The sequence below is a fragment of the Thermobia domestica genome, chromosome 6 (genome assembly GCF_964235325.1).
Source record: "Thermobia domestica chromosome 6, izTheDome1.hap1.1, whole genome shotgun sequence".
Taxonomy (NCBI): domain Eukaryota; kingdom Metazoa; phylum Arthropoda; class Insecta; order Zygentoma; family Lepismatidae; genus Thermobia; species Thermobia domestica.
Window position 1 is genome coordinate 172231686 of NC_137459.1, and position 23865 is coordinate 172255550.

General features: G+C 32.6%; 1 protein-coding gene across 50 annotated transcripts in view; it reads right to left on the reverse strand.

Annotated features, from left to right (window-relative positions):
- Positions 1-23865, reverse strand: part of bt (projectin protein bent) — a 437567-nt gene that overhangs the window by 67376 nt on the left and 346326 nt on the right. For all 50 annotated transcript variants that reach the window (XM_081762406.1, XM_081762402.1, XM_081762405.1 and 47 more), the window contains 14 exons: positions 23422-23603; positions 22295-22415; positions 21558-21836; positions 17996-18101; positions 15348-15553; positions 14215-14387; positions 13719-13848; positions 12428-12585; positions 11372-11609; positions 9546-9842; positions 8330-8524; positions 6523-6710; positions 3181-3456; positions 250-525 (listed from right to left, as the gene is read on the reverse strand). In XM_081762406.1, the coding sequence (XP_081618532.1) occupies positions 250-525; positions 3181-3456; positions 6523-6710; positions 8330-8524; positions 9546-9842; positions 11372-11609; positions 12428-12585; positions 13719-13848; positions 14215-14387; positions 15348-15553; positions 17996-18101; positions 21558-21836; positions 22295-22415; positions 23422-23603 (2825 nt within the window). The remainder of the gene's footprint in view (positions 1-249; positions 526-3180; positions 3457-6522; positions 6711-8329; positions 8525-9545; positions 9843-11371; positions 11610-12427; positions 12586-13718; positions 13849-14214; positions 14388-15347; positions 15554-17995; positions 18102-21557; positions 21837-22294; positions 22416-23421; positions 23604-23865) is intronic.

Below are 23865 nucleotides of genomic sequence, written 5' to 3' on the forward strand. Positions count from 1 at the left end.
AGCGGAGAAGGGAAAAATTTAAACGTAATAAAAAAGATCAAGTGAAACTGGATGCGATATTGGCTGAGAAGGATTTATATCCTCAGGGATATAATGGAAGGTGCTGTGGAAAGAAAAACAAGGCAGATGCTAAAGGCTAAAATTGATATTATATGAACGAGAAGAACGAATATTAAAATATATATTGACAATTACTCAATGTAGGTAAGCCTGTTTAATATGAGAGAATAAATAGAATTCGGTACTTACCTTTGACCATGTTGGTGAGCGTGGCTCCTTCTTCTCAACAACATAATTAGTGATATCAGCACCACCATTGTCCTTAGGCGGGTTCCAGAACAGTGTAAGAGCATCGCCACCAAATTCGTCTGCTCTGAGATTATCTGGTGGTCCCGGCCGATCAAGTACACGAACATTGATAGTTGCAGTGTCGAAACCGGATTGGTTACGAAGTTGCAATCTGTATTGACCAGTATCAGACCTCTTCGAGTTCTTCACAACCAAGCTAGCATAATCATCTCCCAGCTGAAAGAAAAATACCAGTAAAAAAGTGTGCAAAGTAGTTCTTTTACGTTCTACATATATATTAAATCAACAAGGAAAGAATCGTAAATGCAATAAAATATTTTTTGTTAAGTTACGCTTTATCAGAGCTGAACATTTTTTTTTTCTAAGCAAATGACACTCGCATGGGAAATACACATATAGTGTGTGAAATCTTAGTTGGAAAACCTACGATAAAAAGACATTTGAGTAAAGCAATAAGAAGTTGGAAGGACAATATAAATCAAGAGCTTAAGGAGGTGGGTAATAGAAATCTTGATTGGATTAGATGGCGTATGATAGACAACTTCTGTTTTTGCAGAGATGAACGTTCGTGTTTCTCAGGCCATGTAATTAGTTAAGGTAACTCATAAGTTAGTGTGTGCATGTATTAAACTTAATAAAACGAAACTTATAGGTGTCTCAACTTTTCAGTTAGCTTATATGTAAGAAAAATTTCAAAGATGAACAGTTTTAGAAACCTTACGATATGTATTAAGTATCTGTACTACAGGCAAAAATCAAGTTGTACTAACTTTTGTCTTAGCAAAATAGGAAACACATTAAGCAACACTCAATAGGAATTCACGGACTTGACTAGAGGTTGGTACACAGAAAGAAGGTGGTAGTGATCCCAAAGTCATATCTGTGAGAAATCTCGAATATATTATACAGGGTGTTCAAGAAACATCAAGTTGAAAAGAAAAAAAAAATATTAAGGAAACGAAAGAAAAGTTTGAAAACATTATGAAGTCTCTGTTCCGTCTCATGGAATAGTGCAAAAGTGGTTCATATAATTTCATTGTGTTCCTATGAGCACATTTGGAGCACCCAAAAGTCATATCTGAGGAAACGGTAAATAAAATTCCTGATATTTGTTCAAAAATTGTCAAGTGAAGATAAGTAAGATAGCTAAGTTGGAAAACACCTTAGTCGAACATAATTTTAAAATTCTTTAATATTTAGGTATGAGGAAGCTGTTATTAAGATGGGTGCAGCGATTGCTTAGTGTTGACCGAAAGCGGAATCGTATGATCATTTCAAGACAGTATTCGGTCATGTGGGAGCACAACGCAAGTGAATTTTTGAAGCATTATGCTACTGTTGATGAAACTTGGATGCATCACTATCAATCAGAAATCAAAGAACAACCAAAGCAGTGGATTTCATCATGAGAACCAGTTCCAAAAGGGGCAAGAATTGTTCCATCAGCTGGAAAGGTCATGCCAACGATTTTTTGAAATTGCCATAGTATCGTTTTGGTTGACTACCTGTAAAGAGTAAAGCTATTACAGGTCAGTACTGTGCTTCCTTATTAAATTATTTTCATAAAGCATTGATATAAATCGGTACAATTTAGCAAGAAAGAAAAAAAAAGGAAACCTTCACCAAGACTTCCTGTTGAATTACACTACAAACTGCTGCCTCTATCACCATACTCACTAGATTTTTCCCTCTCCGACATTTTTCTCTTCAGAAGCCTGAAGACCTAACTCGGTGGGAGATGATGATCTTCATCTGATGAGATCATTCTGACACAAACACTATTTTGCAGAATTTGATAAATCTAATTTTTGGAAGATATAAAAGTGTTGGAGAAACATTGAAAAAAGTGTATCAAGTTAAAAGGAGGCCATATGGAAAAATAAATTTACTTTCAGGGCGAAATATAATGCTTTCGTTTCAAAGTTACGGAATACCCTCGTAACACGTGTAACCACTTAGATCACCTACGCAAGCAGTTATTCAGGGAGATAGTCAGTCATACAGATGCTAAATGTCTGTCTGGTGTATGGTATCACACGCTATTAGTAGATCTTGGTGTAACTAGTAATGGCCGTTTGCCGGAGCACGGTTAGCAGTCAGGTGCTGTCCCATTGTACCTCAATGTTTTAGATAGGGCTTAGGTTTGGAGTGCTACCAAGTCAGCATAGAAGGACCATATTAAATAGAGCACACTGGGTTACCTAGCGATATGGAAACATGTAGTAATCGTGCTGGAAGTCGAGATAAAACAAAGTGTTTAGATAAGGTCCAAGGATAAGGTTGATGATGTCACAAACGTTGGATGCACTAGTCATATCCCCCTACATGAAGACTAGAGGCGAGCGGGATGTATTTCTTAATTTCCCCCAAGTTAAAACACTCTATCATCATATCACTGACACACCACTGACCCACGCGAGCGGAAATTATGTAGAACGATCATCCAGCTTTTTGCAGCCCACCATGTTCACGCTCGAAGTTAATTGCATAATAAGCATTTGCTGGAGTCGCTCTGTATTGCAGACGAAGACTGTGACAACATACGATGGATTTGCATACACAACTACCTTAGCTGTGTGGCCGACGAGCTTCAAACTACTATCAGCGTGTTCTCTACAGACACAATGATCAGCTAGTTCTCTACGCTGGCCACGGGACCTTTAAAGATCAGCATGCCCTCTATAAACACATATTCTTTGATGCGAATCAGATTGTGAATACGATGTGTTGTTAAATTTGTTTTCAATATGTAATTAATCCCTGCTTCTAATCAATTGCATATAGACACATTTAGAGGATAGATCTATTAGACGTGTACAGACTATATACGATTTGCTTAGTAAACGTAATAAAAAAAAAAGACAAGCTCACCTGTTGGAATACTCTTGTATCAGATTCATCGAAGATGGTATCGTTATTGAACCAGGATGCAGTAGGTTTTGGGAAGGCTACATAAGGAATATGGATGGAGAAATCTTCTCCAGCCCGAACTGTGATATCTCGAACGCCACCCAATTCCATGCGTGGCTTGTTTGGCTGTTCCTCTATTAGAATATTACCACTTGGTCTGCTTGGGTCAGATGGTCCTACTTCGTTCACTGCTATGACTCTGAATTGGTACTCATCGCCTTCTTTCAAATTAGGCACCTGGAAATTTAGAAGTTATAATCAAAACAATGGAGTAAGAAACAAACAAAGGTAAAAGAGAAGTAAAAGAAACAGTTAAACATTCTTCTATTCATTTTATATAAAATCCAAATTTCTGAAACACTAACATCGTTTGTTTCCAAACTTCCTTGCTCTTCACCTCGAGAATAGCGAATTTTGAAACAATTGCGATACACGGAGGGTATCGACAAAGTTAGCAAGCTCATCATTGTGTGTTTCTCGTGGTATTACTATACATTAATCTTAACATGGTTTGGTGATATTGGTATATCACTATATTTCACAGCCACATTACTGTTCCTCTGTAGTAATGTCTATCTATCAAGAGCAACGAACAAACCATAACTGTGTCGGAACACCCTCCCTGGTCACTGGATCTTGCTTATGTCACATATTTCTCTTAATGAAATATTAAAATTAGGCATTTTGATAACACTAAAAACATCAGGACTAATACGACAGCAGCTGTGTAGGTCGTTCCGCAAAATAGATTCAATAATGATGTACGTAACATTTAACCGAGATAAATTCGCGAACTTTGTTATCAAACTTTTTCATTATATATATATATATATATATATATATATATATATATATATATATGACGATGTGGCAACACCACATGGCACATTACAAGATAAGTGTCTAACAGAGACGTGGAGTAAGGGGAATGTATGTGTCTGGCACCCAAGCGATCCGTGTTTAAATCCCACTATATATTTCACTATTTTATTTTCTGTGCAAAACATTATTGAAAGCTAAATATGAATTAAAACAACGAAACAAACTGGGAATTGTATGAAGAAAGAGAAATAAGTACACTGACGTACCATATAAATGTCTGAAAGTGCCAGCTTGACCCTTACCAGGCTCACGAGCACTGCATTGGTCAGTTGGCATTGTTGAATTTAGCGCTGGGGCTGTGTGAGACGTCAATGTATAGCTTAACGTAGGATCCGAACCATATGAGATTCTATCAGATATTGAACCCGGATTTCCTGCACCAAATTAGAGATGAGCCTTGTAGCCGCATGGTACTAATGCACAAATCATACATATATATTAATTTCCTTATGTCTTCGTCAGAACATTTGCAAACTTTTGTCTACTTTATGGGACAAACTAAACACGTTTACACACTTACATAGTACGTAAATGTGCTTATTTCTATTTCTTCACATTATTCCCACTTTATTTCCTTGTTCATATTTACATTTAGTTTGCAATAATGTTTTCCACTGAAAAAAATGAAAAAAAAAAGAGTGGAACCTGTGGTAAGATTGAACATCAATTGCCTCGTTATTATACACGCACGTTACCACTGCTCCACGCCAAATTGCGGTAACCTTCGTCTGTTAGACACTTCTCTTGTAATGTACCATGCAGTGTTGCCACATTCTCACATCTTCAATGGGACCTACTACCGAAACAAGGTCCCGGATTTTAAATGTTATATTATGATTTCGTCCTCTTTTTATATGTAGAAGCACTCCTCACTGAGTATGGGCGCGAGTTTTGGACCACCCGATATACATAATTTTAAATTTACGGGTGAATATAAACACGCACCAACTCACCCCCACCTACCCATCAGATAAGAATACATTGCTTTTTAAAGAAAGAAGGCTTTTTTTCTTTCTTTTTACTGTATGCTCACGAGGTCTATATATAATTTGACTTTTGTATAAACAAAAACGTGGCTATATGCTAATCTTAGGCACTGTGTACAGGTCTACAGGTATGAAACAATTCTTTAGACAATGTTATTCATCCGTGGCTATGTTAGCATTTTAGCGAACTTGCAACGTATTTGTTGTAATTAGAAAGTTATATTCATTTAAAATTTTGTGCCTAACATTTGCTTTCACATTCATTTTATATTTAACATCCACGCTTATAATATGGTTAATATAGTTAAGATAAGTGAGCATAAGTATTCAACCTGTGAGGCATTTGCACTCAAACTCACACTTTTATATTATGAAATATATGAGACAATCTAATAAAAACCTAGGACAAACATTAAATATGGGTTTATACTACACACATTATTTCTATAATTTCATATTTTATTGAATCTGTGCTATATAATGTGAATGCGATTCCCTCAATATATTATATACAGGGTAGATCATTCATCTTGCATATGATGCTATACCGGTATGCAGGAGGTCCGATCAGAAAAGAAAAAAAATAAAACTTTTTTTTTTCGAATTTGCTTTCCACTACATCTAGGAAACATGACATCTAATGTGGTGATTACGGAAGAAACAAATAAGCATTTTCAGGGGGAAAAATTTCATTCTCCTAACTTTTTTCGAAGTTTAGACAAATCTTTGAATTTTCAATTAATTTGAAAAAGAAGTCTCCTGGTTTAATCGGTCTTATGCTAATTATTATTTTTATTTATATTTTGAGAATCGATATTTAATTAAATTGAAGCCTATTTCATTTCTTCTGTTACTCAGTTACGTTTCAATATAGAAAATCGACAAAGTCTAGCTTTCTTCTTCTTTAACTAAACAAAATTTTTATGATTTAATCATATCTTTGCTAAAAAGTTTGCTATTATATAATTAATGCCACGATTCAGTACATAAATATATGTATAGTTTGATGTGGAATCCTAATAACATGCATTCTTCCCGCGAGTGAACCCGTGTTTCTTGCAAAAGAACATTTAGTTATTTAGTCACATGATTCGGAGCACAGGACGTCTCTGACTCAGTTGGTGTGATAACTTGTGTGAAAATCAATGAAAGACAACAAAAAGGGTGATGAGGCGCATATAAGTGTGTAAAATATTGATTTCACAATATATTATCATATTATTGTTCTATGTGTTCACCAGCCAAAAACGATGATTACGTGACGATGTTTGCAATGCATAATATGATATAAGACCATACAAGGCACCACTAGAAGAAAGGAACTCTAAATTTACATGTACATGGTACTTGATGTGGAGGTCATATACTTTCTTAGAATTTTGAAACAAGTACTCGCAAAAATGAATTTAAAGAAATATAAGCAAGATGATATTACCGTAAAAACTGTAGACTGATGAGGTGATTCGTTCACACCTATCCAGTCGGCATCGTTTTTACCCTTCTTTTGGATAAGATATCCTTTAATTCTAGAACCACCATCATTCCTAGGTGGCCTCCAAGACAAAGTAACGCTGTCTTTCGTAATTCTGTCTGGTTTGGGCGGTTCTGGCGCATCAGGCCTGACTGTAAGTAGAAGAAAAATATAAATAACCTAATTATAAACTTGTAAAATCAGAATATTATATTCCCAGATAAAAAAAGTATCGAATTATTGATTATCTGTAGATATACATGCTTTTTTTAATGCAAGAGAATATGTTTATGTAGCTTGCATCTAAGGAATGTAGTTTATAACACATTAAAAGTATAACAGATATTAGTATAATATTGTAGATCTAATTCAAGACGTACAATTACATCGTTCAATATAATTTAAGGAAGCCAACCGAAGAAATTCTACTGTAACAGTAAACTACTCTCTAAATCTTCCTTAGAAAAATATATTATGTATTAACATATATTATAAGATTAAATGTATGTTAATTAAAAATATTAATCAAAACATGTAGCTATACTCCTGAACTCTGCCAAAAACGACTAATCCTACTACTACGCTATTCTTCTTAGATCTTTCAAAGGCAAACAATTTATGACATATTTTATGGTTCTTAATGAAGTATTTATTTACAACAATATTAATAAGAAATACTGTAATTATTTTGGTTACAGAAACTTCTCACCCATCACAAAATTAACATGTCTATAATTTTATGAGAAAAAAGTATTATGAGAAGTATTGTAGGTTGTTAATGAAATATTATTCATGAAATATGAATAAAATCTTAGTACCTGTTTTCCAAAAATATTGTGCAAAATAATACCTCTCCAATCAGCTACTTTTCTATTATTAATATTTCAAATGTAATTACCCATAATTTGTATGTTAATGAAATATTAATTTCTGAAACGTGAACAAAATCTACACAGAAATTCCTGAAAAGATTGTTCTAAAAAACCTACCCTTGCCAATAAACCATTCCTGGAACTTTTCAAGAAAAATTACTCACGTCATAAGTAAGATTGTTAATAAAATATTAACAATATCGCCGGAGTTCCTTATAGAAAAACAGCCTCAACAAGAAACTGCCCTTTATTTATTATTGCAAGACAGTTAGTTATGAGACATTGGAGGATTGTTAATGCTTACGAAATATGAACAAAATTGCTCAAACAATTTTCGTTTGTTTAGGAAAATCATTCTAAAAATCCACTCCACCAATAAAGTATCCCTCCAGAATTCTTCCCTGAGAAATAAGTGGTCTAAACTATGGAATTATTGATGAAATTTAAACATTGTCGCTAGAGCCATTTTCAAGAAAATTGAGATTTCCGATTTTTACCTTCCAGTAAACTATCGTTAGGTTTGAGGTGTGGAGGATGATTCTAAAAGTTCCCTATGGAATCTCATAGAAAAGCTTGAGTTTAAAATTTGGTGTCAATACTTTAAACGGTTCACCATTAAGGCTTCTGTGCATACAATCAGTCATACTTCCAAAAGACACTTTCTTCGGATGTCATACATCTCTAAATCTGTTGGAATTTTGAATTGTTTAATGATCAGAAGACTTTTCACTTCCATTGTAACTTGAAAGTAAAAATATTAACATAAAGCCGAAACTTAAAAAAAGAAAAAAAAAAATACTTAGAACAAATACAATTAACGCGTGCTAAGGATGGAACTATATCTATCTGGATATATTTAATAATAAAACATTACATTCATATTGGTAAAACAAACTTACATCGTTGAGCTTGAGCAGTGAGTGGTTCAGTTGGTTTACTAGGCTTGCCTGGACCAGCTTCATTGACGGCTGTGACACGGAATTCATAGCGAGAGCCTTCTCGAAGATCTTGAACAGTGAAACTGGTATTTGGAGTTGGATAGTTATTTACCTTAATCCATTCACCTCCTCTCTCACGCTTTTCAACATAATAACCTTTAAGAATAAAGTAGAGAGCATTTATTATAATAATTCAACCAATTATATATTAAAATTGTAATTATTCTTGCAATTGTAATGAAAATGATAACCGGTGAAATGTTCTCAATTGTATTTATTCAATAAAATATATGATCTTTCTATTTTTATAACAGAAAAATCATTGGTTTGAAACATGAGTATAAAATCTGAAAAGATGAATTTATTATACTATTATTATTATTATAATACTAGAATTATGAAGTTAAGCAAGAGAAACAACTGGAGATTAATTGAAACTGAATAAGGTGAAACCCTATGAATTATATTATTTAGCTTATTCCGTATGGTTCGACCACTATCACAAAGGCTTTCATATTTTCCCATCATCGCGGATTTTAAGTGTTCTACATAAGATTGCGAAAATCTAGGTATCTATTTTTTTAAAGTTGGAAACACTCCCATCTAATGGTTAGTGTTGTTACCATTAGATACCTAGAATATAATTTCATCCAAATATGTGACTCCCAATACTAGTCGCCGATCGGCCTAGCGGTGGTCCGAGTCAAATATATAAAAACTAACTGGGCCACTGGTGACCTGAATTGACATTGAAGATTAACTCATGAAAAACCCGCCACAAGCAACGTTTACTTCTGAAAACTGTAGAAAGTTGGATAAAATAATGACGTAATTCTGTTTAACTTGATTATCTTATTTTAGGAAGTACTGAAATTATTAACAAACTTTGATCTTAATAACGCACGTTCTAACTTAGATTCACTGATGATTTTAAACACGTTTATTTACTTTTATAAAAATACTTAGTGATTGCATTGACAAAGTATTATGAAAGAAATCTTGATTAAAAGTGGAAGTGTATTCTACATTTTACAACCAACAGAAGAAATTATGACTATCAAATCATATTTACTTGTTCTTGAACAAAAGTAAACTTCAGTAAACTGCATGTTTGTTACAAGAAATCTTATTCACGTAAATTATGTTAAAACTTTAAGAAGAACTTTAAAATACGCACCTGTAATTGGCTTTCCACCAGTGTTTATAGGTGGTGTCCAACACAACGAACAACTGCTTGGACTATACGCAGTAATTTCAGGAGTACCAGGTGCATCTGGAGGATCGAATGGACTCTTAGCAACAACAGGTTTTCCTTCCAGTGGCTCTCCTACGCCATAGATATTTTCTGCTCTCACTCGGAAAACGTAACGTTTACCTTCTGTCAAGCCCTTGACAGTAAATTCTGGTTTCGGACAGAATCCTGGTACTGGCTTCCAACTATCAACTCCATATTCAGTCATCTCAATAACATATCCTGTAAATATGTGTTAATATGTTTCTTATTTACACGCTCAGCAAATCATAATGTTCAATACGACAATGTTAACAACAAATATTCCGTTATGATTTCAGAAAAAGGATAAAAATCCATAATGTAACAACTGATTATATATTTACAAGTTTTAGTTTATCATTTACACCTCCATCTTTCTGTCTTACTATTAGAAGAAGGGATGAGGAAGAAGTTGAAATTTAGATTATTGAAATTTAAAATAGACCCATGCATAGTTTTCTGCTTGCTATAGAGGTGTAAAACTGCTTGCTTTCTGGTTGCACTTATGTACTTCAGTAAAGAAATTAGAAGTTCTGTGCAAATTATTTTTCAATTGTGACACTTGGTAGAAAAAAACAGTGAATTCCACGAAATTCTCAAAATTAAGAAACTAATCAGTTTAGGTATTTTTAATATTCAGCTATCTCAGAGAAACTTTTTCAGTCCAATTCCGTATTCCACGGAATGTATGCAATTCCATATTCTACGGAATGTATAGGCATGTGAATATAAAATGACAAAATAATCTTTATAATGAAAAACAGGAATATTTTTTATTCTATAAAGCATTTGAACTATGAAAAATTCCGTCAAAATCATTGTTAAAATGCACAAAAACTATATTATGGTTCAGGAAACTTTAACAACTCCCACTGTTATGTATCTCATTAATGTACCAACGTCAATCTGCAGTAGGCTCATTGTACGGTCGTGAAACGATAAGTTCGGAAGTCAATTGCTCGAGGGATTCATATTGCCTTGATTTTAGGTTCATATTCTTTGGCACTTAAATGGTGCTGTAGTATTTCTGAAGCATCATGATAGACTAAACAAAGAGGCTGAGACATTTAAGGCACATTATATTGGAGCTTTATAGAGTTTGTAGTCACTTTACCATCAGAATATTAAATTGTCATAAAATCTACTGTTAACAGTCTGAAGGGACTTTGTTAGTTCAAGATATATAAAATCTGTTAAGGGGATATTTGTCCAAAAACGTAATAAAACATATCTATACACTGAATCAAACTGAAAAGAAGAGACAGTAAATTCAATCAATGTAGTGAAGTGTGTACTAGATATAAATGGAAGAAAATTAATATTTTTAACACCGAATATGATAAAAATGATTTGGTACCAACAAATAAGTTATATATATTGGTATTTTTGCTGTCTTTATATTTTACTTTTTTGTATACAGATTCTATCAAGTATCTATACTGAATTACTTAGGAAATATTAAATAAAACTATTCAAAATCATTTTTATGAAGAAGTATGGTAGAAGTGGGATTTAATGTATATGTTAAATATCGGGGTGAATAGGGTATGACTTCCAATAAAATGTTTGTAAGTAAGTGACATGTAACTTTTGTCTGTAATAATTCTCTTATTATGTTTCAATATTGTTATTCATAGGCGACTCATTTATGTTTGAAAAATCATAGCCCCTACAACGAACAATGTAACTATTAAATTATTTTGTTTTTCTGGTGAAAATAATGCATTTACCTTGAATATCACCACCACCATCATCATCTGGTGGTTTCCAAGATAGTGACACACTTTCTTGGGTAGTCGCTGTGTATGTGAGTGGACCCTTTGGTGGTCCTGGTCTGTCTACAACTACTACTTCGATGTCAGCTGAGTCCTTACCAAAGTCATTCTTTGCTGTTATTGTATATTTGCCAGAATCATGTCTGGTTGATGCCTCAATTCTCAATTTAGTATTATCACTAGTTGTATCATACTGGAAAAATAAAATACTTGTATTATTAACAAATAAGAATGTTATAATAAAGAATTTACAATACTAAACTGACAGATAATTAATATATTTCAAATTTAATTTTACAGTATACACTAAACAATGTATTGCAAAGGAACTATAATGATTTAAAACTGAACTCCCATCTTCCTTTCAAGTGCTCTATAATTTTATTCACAGATGCTGAAAGTTTAGTTTTTATTCTTTTATAATCTTTGTTGCAAACCCGTGTTTTAAATCTTACGTACTTATGTGCATTAGTAAAGGGTTCTTTCAACAAGACTGGTGGACTATGCTTGATAAAAAAAATAGTTATTAATAGGATTGCTATAAAACAAATGATGTAGTATATATTTGCGTTGAAGTATATATCTTTTATATATCATAAGAGTATTTGTAATACAATGAAAGGAAACTTTCTCTGCTCTCCTTCATCAAAAAGTAAGTGAACTCTTGCATCTCCTTCTTTGTTTAACACAAAATATGAGTTTAACCTTCCCAACGTTATGATAAATTATTTGTGATACTAAAATTACGTCTCTAGATCCATACTTCAGTTGAATAGAGTCCAACCTACAACATTTTCAAATAATTCATTCTTGAGAATAGTATGTTACTAATTAATATATACCTGTGGAATAAAGCAGTTGCGTTTCTTCAATAAAGAAGTACAAATGATCATATTAAAATATGTTTAGACATATTTGAAATTTACTGTATACCTTTCGAAAAATTCGTGTATACATTTTATTTAATACTTTCGCTATAAACTAGAATAATGAACAAAACTTGCTACTCACTGAGATTCTATTAGATTCAGGCAATTTAAGACTGTTTCTCGTCCATTCAACTGTTGGAATTGGTGCACCTGACAATGGAATCTGAATATTGATAGGTTCTCCAGCTCGTACTTTGATCTTCTTTCCAATCAGTCCGTCCAAGTATAACTTCGGTTTTTCTGTAAGATGATAAAAGTTGAAATTATGAAATAAACAAAACCAATTTACTTAATTTGATTGTGTTATGCTTGAGTGAAATGGAATAAATGTGATAAATTATTAAAAAATAAACGAAACATATATAATGAGTGATATGCGATCAATAATAAAATTATATAGAATCAAACTAAATGTAAATGTACCTGCATTATAATATATTTAAAGACCTGAAGTAAATTTCGATCTAAGTCCCATTTTCTGAAGTTTCGAATTATAATCGGAATGATGGTCTATAGGCCAAGCCAGTTTAAATATATTCGGATCTAAGCGCCAAACCTGTGCGTAGTGGTCCAGATCATTGTCAATAGAATACGTGAGGTGTATGTGCATGGCACAAATTCTCGAGAAAAAACATCATTATCTCAAAACTGTTCAAATAGCACTTAGATCTTAATTTGCTTCAGATCTTCATTTATATAAATTCCGCAATATCCCTGACTTAACATAAAGCTCCTTGAGCTCATCGTGGTATGGAAGACCCAAGTTTGATTTTCGTGGGAATTCGTATGGTTTGAATCCTACATTAACTTGTGGTCTACGTCTCATATAGCCTTCGTGTTGAAATTCGTCAAATCAAACCAAACCAACTTTTTTATATAATAATTAAATTGAAGCGGACTTATTCTCAGAGAAATTTCTAAAATTCTAGATAATTAAATCTTAGATAGCATTTTTGTTAATCTGTTAATTTAGAAATCACACTAATCAATGTTATATCAAATTGACTGATAATTGCAATTTAAGAGTTTTAGAAATTGACAGTTTCTTATTAATGCTACAACATTGTTAATCGATTTTTCTTTTCTTTTTCTTCTTTTTTTATAAACTAAGGCCTTTTCAGTATTTGAAAAAGAAATACCTAACTTCATCAGCAAATCAGAAACATTAAAAAAGGCTACATTTTGATTAAAATTTTACACATTAAAATTTAATATACTATATAAAGTACATGCACACATAGATTGAAGGTTTAAAAGAAATCATAAGAGCAAAAGGTTAAATTTGACGATATATAATAAAATCTGATTAGATTCAAATTGTTAACTTTGAATCAACTGTTGTGAAATAAGATGCTCATTATATTGCGACATACCTCGCATTGGTTTTGCACCGAATGGATGAGATGTATCACTTGGTTTTCCTGGTCCGGCGGCATTTACAGCAGTGACTCTGTACTCGTATTGATGACCTTCCTGTACTTTATCATCGTAGAACTCCAAGTGCTAGTAAGATAAATAGCCAAGTTTAACGTTAGGGTTCATAATTAAGAAAATAAACACTATTAAATTTGAATTGGGGTAATAATCTTTTTGTTGTTAATTTGATCACTATACTTTCTTCAACTTGATATATTCTATTTCATACATTACTATCTGTCATTTATTAAAATTTAGCATAAATTTTTGACAATATTTACGTAAATAACACTAATCAAATAGGTCAATTTACAGATGTAAAATGGATATAACTTTCACTGTTCGAATTCTTACTATATAAACTTTCGTACTTAGAATACCTATAATCATAAAGATGTTAAAGTTTCTATATTTAATAAAAAATATTGCACCATTTTTTAAAATAATGTTTACCTTTACAGGATCCCTGTTTAGTTTCACCCATCGTCCTGTGTATCTATCGCGCCTTTCAACATCATATCCAACAATTGGTGAACCACCATTGCTAATAGGTGGAGTCCACTTAATCTTGATATGATCTTTATCACTGTCAATAGCTTCTGGCCTTCCAGGACGTCCAGGAACGTCTGTAAGAATAATTTGAAATAAGTTCTTCTGTGAATTAATGTTATAGATAGTAAAAATATTTAGTTTTCACCAGTCTTCATTAGTACACTATATTTATCTATTCGACTCAATCCATAGGTGTCTCAGGAAAACTTATTCATCTTTAGTCTTTAATTGAGGTGCTTAGTATCAAACGCCGCCACTAATCATAATACTATCAAGTATTATCATAATAATCAAGTATTATCATAAACGCCGCCACTTTTTACCAAAATTGAGTTATATATCGCTTGTTATATATTTGATGTAAAGGAATTCCATGGAAACAGTATTTTGTTTAAAAGCTTAATATTTCATACTAAAAAACTAGTTCAAATATGGGACTTTGTACGCGTGTATATTGAGCTTCACTGCACGTTTTGTGAGATTACTCGAAACTAAGCGAAATGGATGTGGCGGATTTTGATACTAGGCGCCTCAATTACTCGAGGACTAATTCACAGGACTACAGACAACTTAGCTATGCTTGCTAGAAACTTATCAAAGATTTTGCAAAGTTAATAACAGTAAATTTTTCTATTTAATTTTGAATTATGATTCAACTTCGGATTTTTTCTTTCCTTTTTTTAAACTTTTGGATGTATCAAGTAAATTTAAAGAACAAATTTCTAATATTAGTCAGTATTTATTCCTGAATATAAAATAGATCCTACAAGCAAATAAAATTTAAATTTACTGTAGTAAGCAAGTGTGGCTTATAAATAAGAGACTGCAAGTGTCTTGTTATATAGTATTTAGATCATGTGCCTTTATTAACAGTGTTATGGTCTATTTCTATATTGTTTCGGTGTCAGTTGTTTAACCTGTTTGTTTATTTTCATTAATTGTAACATCATAAACGAATGAGAACAATAATAGAATACCAAATTCTTTTTACTGTCTACTTATTTACAAATAACCTGATATTATTAGAAACTTACCGAATTGGTTCTTTGCAATAATGGGTTTATCTGTAGTAAGAGGATCTGATCTTCCCTGGAGATTTTCTGCACAGACACGGAACTCATATTTTGTACCTTCCAATAAGCGAGGAACAGTAGCATGATTATACTTTGGACTTACAAAATTCACTGCTGGCACCCATCCACCACCATGAGTTAAATCTCGTTTCTCTATGACATAACCACTAAAAGTAGAAACAATATTTGATAGTTTTATTTTTAATATTAGAAACAAAGAAAAGAACTAGAATTAATCTCCTGTTGACAAAAATAAGACTAAATGTGTAACTCAGATTTGCCATTATACTAAAATCATGGTATTCAAATTTTGATATAATGTCATGTCAAAATAAATATAATGATGAATATAGATTTAAAAATGACTATTATTTAAAACATATAAATCTAAAATATAACCTAAATTATTCATCTACAAGGAAACTGAAATGAGATCATATCGATTGAATGTGTGTGTGTCTGTGTGTTTAGCTCCTTGTTTGTTAAACGAGTTTCAACTTGCTTCCTTTTATCAAATATTATCAGTTGTAGAAGAACGAGTTTTGAGTGATTAACTGCACGTGTGCTTTGACTAACAGAATAACAGGTTATTTTTTTCTTTTTTGGTAGTCCTGTTTCCGCTTTCTCCTTTGAGTCGTTTGTATTTTAAATGACCGTATATAAGTATTCCTTTAATGAAAAGATCAAGTTACAGAGATGACTAGTTTAATATGTCCTACTTCTGAATCATTCTGATTCAAAGTTACACAAAAATTTGGTGTGGTTTTAGCTTCTATCAAGACTTATAGTTAGGAAAATCTTATTCAACTTATGGTTAAAACTAGTGATCAATTGTGCTTATTTTCATACCATTAAGAAACACCATTTGTTAAATCGTGGCGATGGATTAAATTACCATGAACCGGGGAAAATTGACAATCTTACTTTTATATACAGAAAATACCTTTGAAATGCCCCAACATAACAGTTTAAATGTAGGTCGATTATTGAATAACGCCATGAGAAGTCGAAATTTTGGTAACATCTCCCACTACCAGGACTAATTACATCAATGTTGTGTGATGTCGATATCGTTTGAGGTATTTGTTATGAAATAGATAGAGTAGTGTTGTTGTGAGAACTTTATGCCGATTTGTCACAAGTGAACATAAAAATAATCACACTCCTTAATTTTAGCGTCCTTAATTTGATTTCTCCCTCAAAAATCAAGGACATTATATATTGCACGAGTTCAACCGAACTTATCTGATCGGGATCAAATTTGGCATGGTGACAGACTATGTCATGCTACTAAAGAATATGAAATATTATGTTGTGCAGGATTTTGCTTCCCGAATTAATAGGCGCTCAAATTTTGAGTTATATGTTCGAAAACAAAAGTGGTATACCGGACTCATTCAATCAGGATCAAATTTCGCATGGTATCACTTGTTATAGAAGCGTGTGAAATACCATGTTGTGTAGGCTTTCAAAGTTATGGGTTGTCATATTCTGAGTCATATTTTCGAAAACAAAGTCATTTACCATAGTTTTCAATCGGGATCAAACTTGGCATGCTGATAGAAGCGCTGATATAGATATAGGCGTGTGTAGTACTATGCTGTGTAGGATTTCGGTTTCCAAATTATGGGTGATCGAATTTTGAATCATATTTTCAAAACCAAAATATCGTACACTGAACCCACCCGATCGGGATTAATCTTGGTATGATGGTAGACGTTGACCTGTTATATAAGCGTGTGGAATATTATGTTCTGCAAGCTTTCTGTTCCTGATTTCTGGGCGGTTGAATTTTGAATCATATTTTCGAAAACAAAAAGTCACACACCAAACTTACCAGATCTAAATTATACTTGGCATGATGTCACACCTTGACTTACTATGTAAGTGTGTGATAGTATGTTGTGCAGACTTTCAGTTCGCAAGTTATGGGCAGTAAAATTTTTAATCATATTTTCAAAAGTGAAAAGTCATCCACCGAATTCTTCCTATCAGGATCAAACTTGGCATGGTTTGACCTGCTACACAATCATATTTGCAAGCTTTTGCTTCTTAAGTTATGCATGAAGTTTAAAATCAATACATTGAACATAATAAAAACGTAATAAGTACTGTTGAAATACATAGTAATTAAAGGCCAGTATTGGGCAGAAAAATCAAATAAAGAACGATTCTTTTACGATTAGCACATTTTACTTGTAATTATTGTCAAAATTGCTTCAAATGTTAGTTTACGTGTACATTAACAGTGCAACATTGATCACGGTTAACTATGCTCTGTCATTGAAAAAGTACAGATGGGTTAAAGTAACCCCATACACAAGGTACTTTGGCGCAGAGATTTGAACTCAAATTCCTTATACTTTCCATAGTCAGCAATGGTTGACATTCTAGGTGCATTTCTCTAGGCATTCGTGCATTCATATATGAAGCTTAGAGTTTTTTGTTCGAAAATTTTTATTAAAAAATATAAGAAAAAGTATACTGTGTATTTTGGTGGCCGACATAAAGTACATATATGTTATTATGTTCTGCATTGTATCTTCGTAGCAAACAGGATCAAGGTAAATTTTAACAGTTGATGTAAAGGAATTTGGAAATGTACTTACGTTATTTCACTACCACCATTATCCTTAGGTGGTTTCCAAGAAAGAGTAACACTTGAAGAAGTAATTTCCTCATATTCGAGAGGTCCTTCTGGTGGTCCTGGACGATCTGTAAGCAAACAACACAGATAATTTGAATATATTTATAAAGTTAAAAGAGATCAGATAATACAATTGGCTTTTGAAAAATTCATATTTAAAAATTGAATGCAAAAATGAAATAGCAAAATTGAACATGTTATAAATTCATATTCAGAGATGGGGACACCTTCCCTCGAACTTAAAATTCCATTTGATAATATAATACGATTCCATGAAAAGTAAATTTATGCCATTGGTACTTGTAAGATGAAGTCCTATATTATTATTTTTTTCTGGAAAGATCAGCATTTCGGACATGTCAAGTGTTTTTATGAATCCTACATGTTGATTCTTTGTCAGCTGATTTGATGTACACTCAGATGTAGAGTTGGAAGATGGGAAAAAATCGCTTTCATTGCCTCCTGCTCTGCTTACACAATGTTATCAAACACTAAATAAGATTGCCGTCCAGTTCCCTATAATCATTATTTGGTACCACACAATACACGGAGGACAAGCACACTTACACAAATGGACACCCATAAAGTAAGTTAATCGTAAAATTGGAATAAAAATTGAAATCCCGCAGATAATGCAAATAATGTTTTTGACAATCGATGTGTTAGGCAGAACTACAATAGTGAATATTAGTGTTGGAGGCTGCATTACTACCCGATTGCGATTTGCCAAATTTTGCTGACTTTATATATTGAACTAGTTTCTTCGCAAACTCCGAAAGCTTACAAGTCATCAAGAAGTATGTGATGTTAGTTACTTATTAAGTTTTTAAAAAACAATAGTGGTGGAATAGACAATACTGTGTTTATTTTATGATTGGGTTATCCCAGGCTCAATATTTGAAGCTACTCATCCTGTCTAAAGTATTTTCAGAGTCCTTAGTCATACATGGAAGTATTGGGAATTATCATAAATAAAGACCCAGAACGTTACTTTAAACAATTTCTTTTTAAAAGAAATCTCATTTGAAGTTTGAGATAGACTGAAACATCAGCAAACTCTAGAAACTAATTAAAGAATAATTGTTGGTTCCAATAGCAAAAGTGTCCACACTTAGATTAATTTCTAATTGCGCTTCCTATGCTAATTTTAAGGTGCAAAATTCAAAAGAATTATTGTCAAACATATCCGTCCATATCCGTCACGAGTAAAATGACCTCAAATTTGGGATATAGCCTTTGCTTATATACCGGTATCAGATACTATTGATCAGAAAGAAGATATTCCTTCCGTATATTGTACCGTAAAATTAAATTAATCATCTACAAATACTTTTTCTTAATAAACTTCCTGTTCGTTACTAAAATAATTAACTAAAAGTTAATATCATTTTAAAATGCAAATGCAAATAAAACCAGTTGAGAATGCTCCAAGAGCATTGCCAGAACGAATTTAAAAAGAATGGAGAGATGGAGCGGGAAGAATAGCTGTGATTGTTCCTATATGTAAAAGTAAATATTTAATCCGCACCTTGTTCTGTTTCTCGCAAAAAATCGCAAAATATCATCTCTCTATGATTTACAGTTCCCGAGATATGGCTCCTTAAATCTCCCGAAATTCGAACTTTTTTCGCCAATATCTGGGGAACGGTGGCCAGTTGGCCAGTAGCCAGTTGATCAGTGGCCACCGGTTACTATTTGGTACCAAAATGTTTACCATCCTCTTAGGTATTGATCAACACCAATATAATTTCTCTGTGACTTACGATTCCCGAGATATGGCTCTTTAAATCTTCCGAAATCTGAACTATCTTTTGGCCAATATAACGGGAACGGTAAGTTATAGAGGGATGGCAGTGGTGTTAATCAATACCTAAGAGGATAGTAAATAATTTGGTACCGATATTAATTGGTGGCCACTGGCCAAACCAATGACCATCCTCTTAGGTTTTGACCAATGCCAATATCATCACTCTATAACTTATAAAAGGCAAGAAAACGATGTAGAAGTTGCTCATATATCAAACTGCTTATATGAAGCTAAGCGCTAAGTGAAAACTTTTCCTTCCGCTTTGTTGTGTTTATTTAGTATCTGCTTAAAACTACGGGAGTGTAAAAAAGTGATTAAGCACAATTATTCGCATTTGAACACATGTCTAAAATATACCTGTCTAAAACATAATTATACTGTCAACTTTTTCAGGCTATTGTTTTGTAATTACTCACTATTGATTGTTCCTAAGTAATGATATCTACGTTAAACACCTAACTACACATGAATTGTCTTAGTATTTTTTTTTAATGTTTACGATGCAAAATAAATATTTACAAAATAAAACATTTAAAGAAATAACTTGTTATCAATAATATCCGAGGGAGAATCAGCACTCCCAGCTGGTCTAGAAACTAGCGCACGCGCACACTGGGTGCAGGGGAACCGTCTTTGATTTCCGGTGAAAGAGCCTTGAAATGTGAACGCATTACGGTGGTTCGGATTCCACCTTAAACTATAGATTTACATTGCATATAGCCTTGGTGCTAAAAGGGATAGTGAACTTCAACCATCCAATTGAGATAAAAGCAAATACATGTCTCAAATTTGAGGTCGTTTTTCTCATGATCCCATAAATAAATATGTTTAACAATAGTTCTATTGGCTTCCGGCTTCTTAAATTAGTACAAAAAGCTCAAGTATACATTTATCAAAGCGTGAGCACTTTTATCATTGATATGAGCGGTAATTCTTTGAAAAATCAATTAATGAGAGAAATAATTGTGTTAGTGGTTATTTAAAATTCGTAATCTACAGTTCATGAATTCCAGTTTTCTTTCAAAAACACTCCTCACTCTGATCTTCGTAAACATACGGAAAGTTACTTACATTACATTTCTTTGCTGTTTTTGAAAGTCTAACAAGTGCTTCATGTTCATCGAGAGATTGTGTTCTTATGCATCATTCAAATCTTTTCTGAAGTTAATTGCAAAATTTTTCTCTCAGCCTATGCCTACCTCTTAAAATTTCTGACTCGTTTCGGCGATTGAAATACGTACATTGTCCGTTAAAACTCCTTCTTTCATACTATTTCTTTTGCACATTCTTTCAGAATTACTGTGATTTGTCTAAGTGCGTATTGAACCATTTTCTACTTTTTTTTTTTAGATATACAAACTACTTTTTCTTTAGTTCTCTGTATTATAAAGTAGTTTTTTTTAATAATTTAACGGACAGTTACAGTATATCATCTACTGAGTAATGTTTTCAAGCCAGCAATCTATTGTTTTCTATCAACTGTACTGCTCAAAGTGAAATATCTATATGGTAACCAGAAAATATTCCATAGTCTAAAATCGTTGGATGCAAAGTCTTAACTTACTTTAAAAGATAAAGTAAACTCCCTTCACAAATACCTAATTTTATTTGAATATAGTTTTACTCCAGACCAGTTTCGAGAAGATTTTGTGTATTACAATAATTATTTCATACACTTATTAAAATAACAATTCACAAAAATAAGTTGGTTTCTTACCTAAAACAACGACCTGGAATGATCCTTCATCCACACCTGAACTATTCCTTAGCATCAAAGTGTACAACCCACTGTCTGATCTCTTTGCGTTAACAGTGTGAACAATTGTGTGATAGCCGATGGAAGTGATTGTGGTTCGCTCATCCGTCTGAAGCTTGTGATTGCTAGCTGTCCATGTTACTTCTGGTGGAGGTTCACCAATGAAATCAATATCAACGTGTATAATTTGGCCTGCCTTAATACGAATATCATTAAGAGGTGTCTTGATCTTCGGAGCCACTATAAAAACAAAATAAACACAGTGTTATTGTTTGAGGACTCGGAGTGAAACTGAACGTTAAAATACAATTTGAAATATATTCCAGTTATGAACAGACTTTGAATCATAAAAATATTTTTTATTTTATTTTGCGTATAAGAAGCAAGTATTCTATGAATATCGCACCACATATTTCTCTCTATTGAGAACAGAGATTATATCATAATATTGTATGCAAATGGAAAAACTTTGCATCAATAAGAAAGAATTGTATCAAATAAATTTAACTTCTGCTCATTTGTAGAATATTAAGCATACGCTTTCTGAAACCAAGAAGAATTGGGCTAAGTTTTATAACATTTACTAATTACAAATATATACTTCTCATGTTTCGCGTGCAAAAACAAAGCTTTGTTAACAACTTTAAACTAATGTATCCACATTCATAATTGTGCAAATTATTGTGATTTGCACTTACAATATCTTGGTTTAGCGGTGACAATATCTGAAGGTTCACTTGGCTCACTCTGACCAGCAGAATTAACAGCTATCACCCGGAATTCATAATCTTGTCCTTCCGTCAAGTCCGGTACAGTGCCCTGAGAAGACAGAAGTAGTGAATCAGAAATTAAACATTTACTTTATACTCAAAGAAAACTTATATTCACTCTAACTTGCTTTGGGAATGATAGGTTTATGTCTAAAATTCAGATCAACTGCATGAATTCCATAATTTTTCAAGTCTATTTGTTGTGTGATCTTTTAAAGAATTTATAACTCATGCATGGACCAGTGTCCTCGAAATGGATAAACCAATTTAAGTACAGTTTCTGCAGTTCAAAGAAAACATTACGTTCTTTAATACAGTGAAATCTATATCTTAGTAAATCAAATCACTCAAGAGATAATAATGTCAGGGTTTATCAAATTCTATTTCGAACTGTACACATTTTAAAACAAACAAAAATACCAAAAACTCCCGAACTGCATAATAATAATAATAATAATAATAATAATAATAATAATAATAATAATAATAATAATAATAATAATAATAATAATAATAATAATAATAACAACTTGATTTTTGTTTAAAATAGGACTACAATAAATTGTCATAAAGATTTTTGTCTCTAAATCATAAAAATTATAGTGCAATATTAATTATTTATTTCTTTGTGGCATGTATTTAAAATACCGAAGAAATTGTACTAATATTTTAAAAAGTGTATTCAATAATTGTATGCAAGAGAATACTACAATAGTGCTCTACCAAAGAAATCATTCATCTTTACACCTACAGCTTTAATATTTCATATTTAATATTTATAGCTACTTTCGATTGGGTGACTTACTTCGTCGTGTCTCTTCGTAGTTGAGAGGCTAACTTTCGTGTTTTCTATGCACGTGATTCTTGGTTCGATCTCCGGTAAGGTGACTTGTCCCGAACACAAATCCGAGAAGTGGTCCGAATCGTACTTAAAGTAGTAGGTTCCGTCTCATAATCGTAATATCGGTACTCAAAAGCCATGTTAATCTACAATCAGTCAATCAATTAAATATAAGCTTTAATCTAAAAAGAAAAGTATGAAATATAATACTTACATTTGTCTGGCCTGCTGGAACCTGTACGGCATTTACCCAATAAGGACTACCCTTTTCTTTCTTCTGGATAATGTAACCAGTGATTGGTGAACCACCATCAAACTTGGGTGGATTCCACTCCAAGTCTACATGATCTTTATCCCAGTCAACCACTCTTGGCTTTCCTGGTGCATCTGGCTCGTCTGCATATAACAAGCAGAATAACTTATGAGTAAGGTTATTTTAGAACAAACGGAAGTTAGACAACAGAGATAATGTTATGGAAGTTTACCCAGTTAATAAGTGTTAATTTATGTTACTAATCATAATAAAACATTTGTTACGGAATTATTTATATACTGTCAATTAAAACTCAGTATAGTACCTGAAAGCTGGTTTTCTTCTTTACATATACTCTACAGTTTCATTTAAAATGATTATAGAAACGAATCCAAAAATAGATCT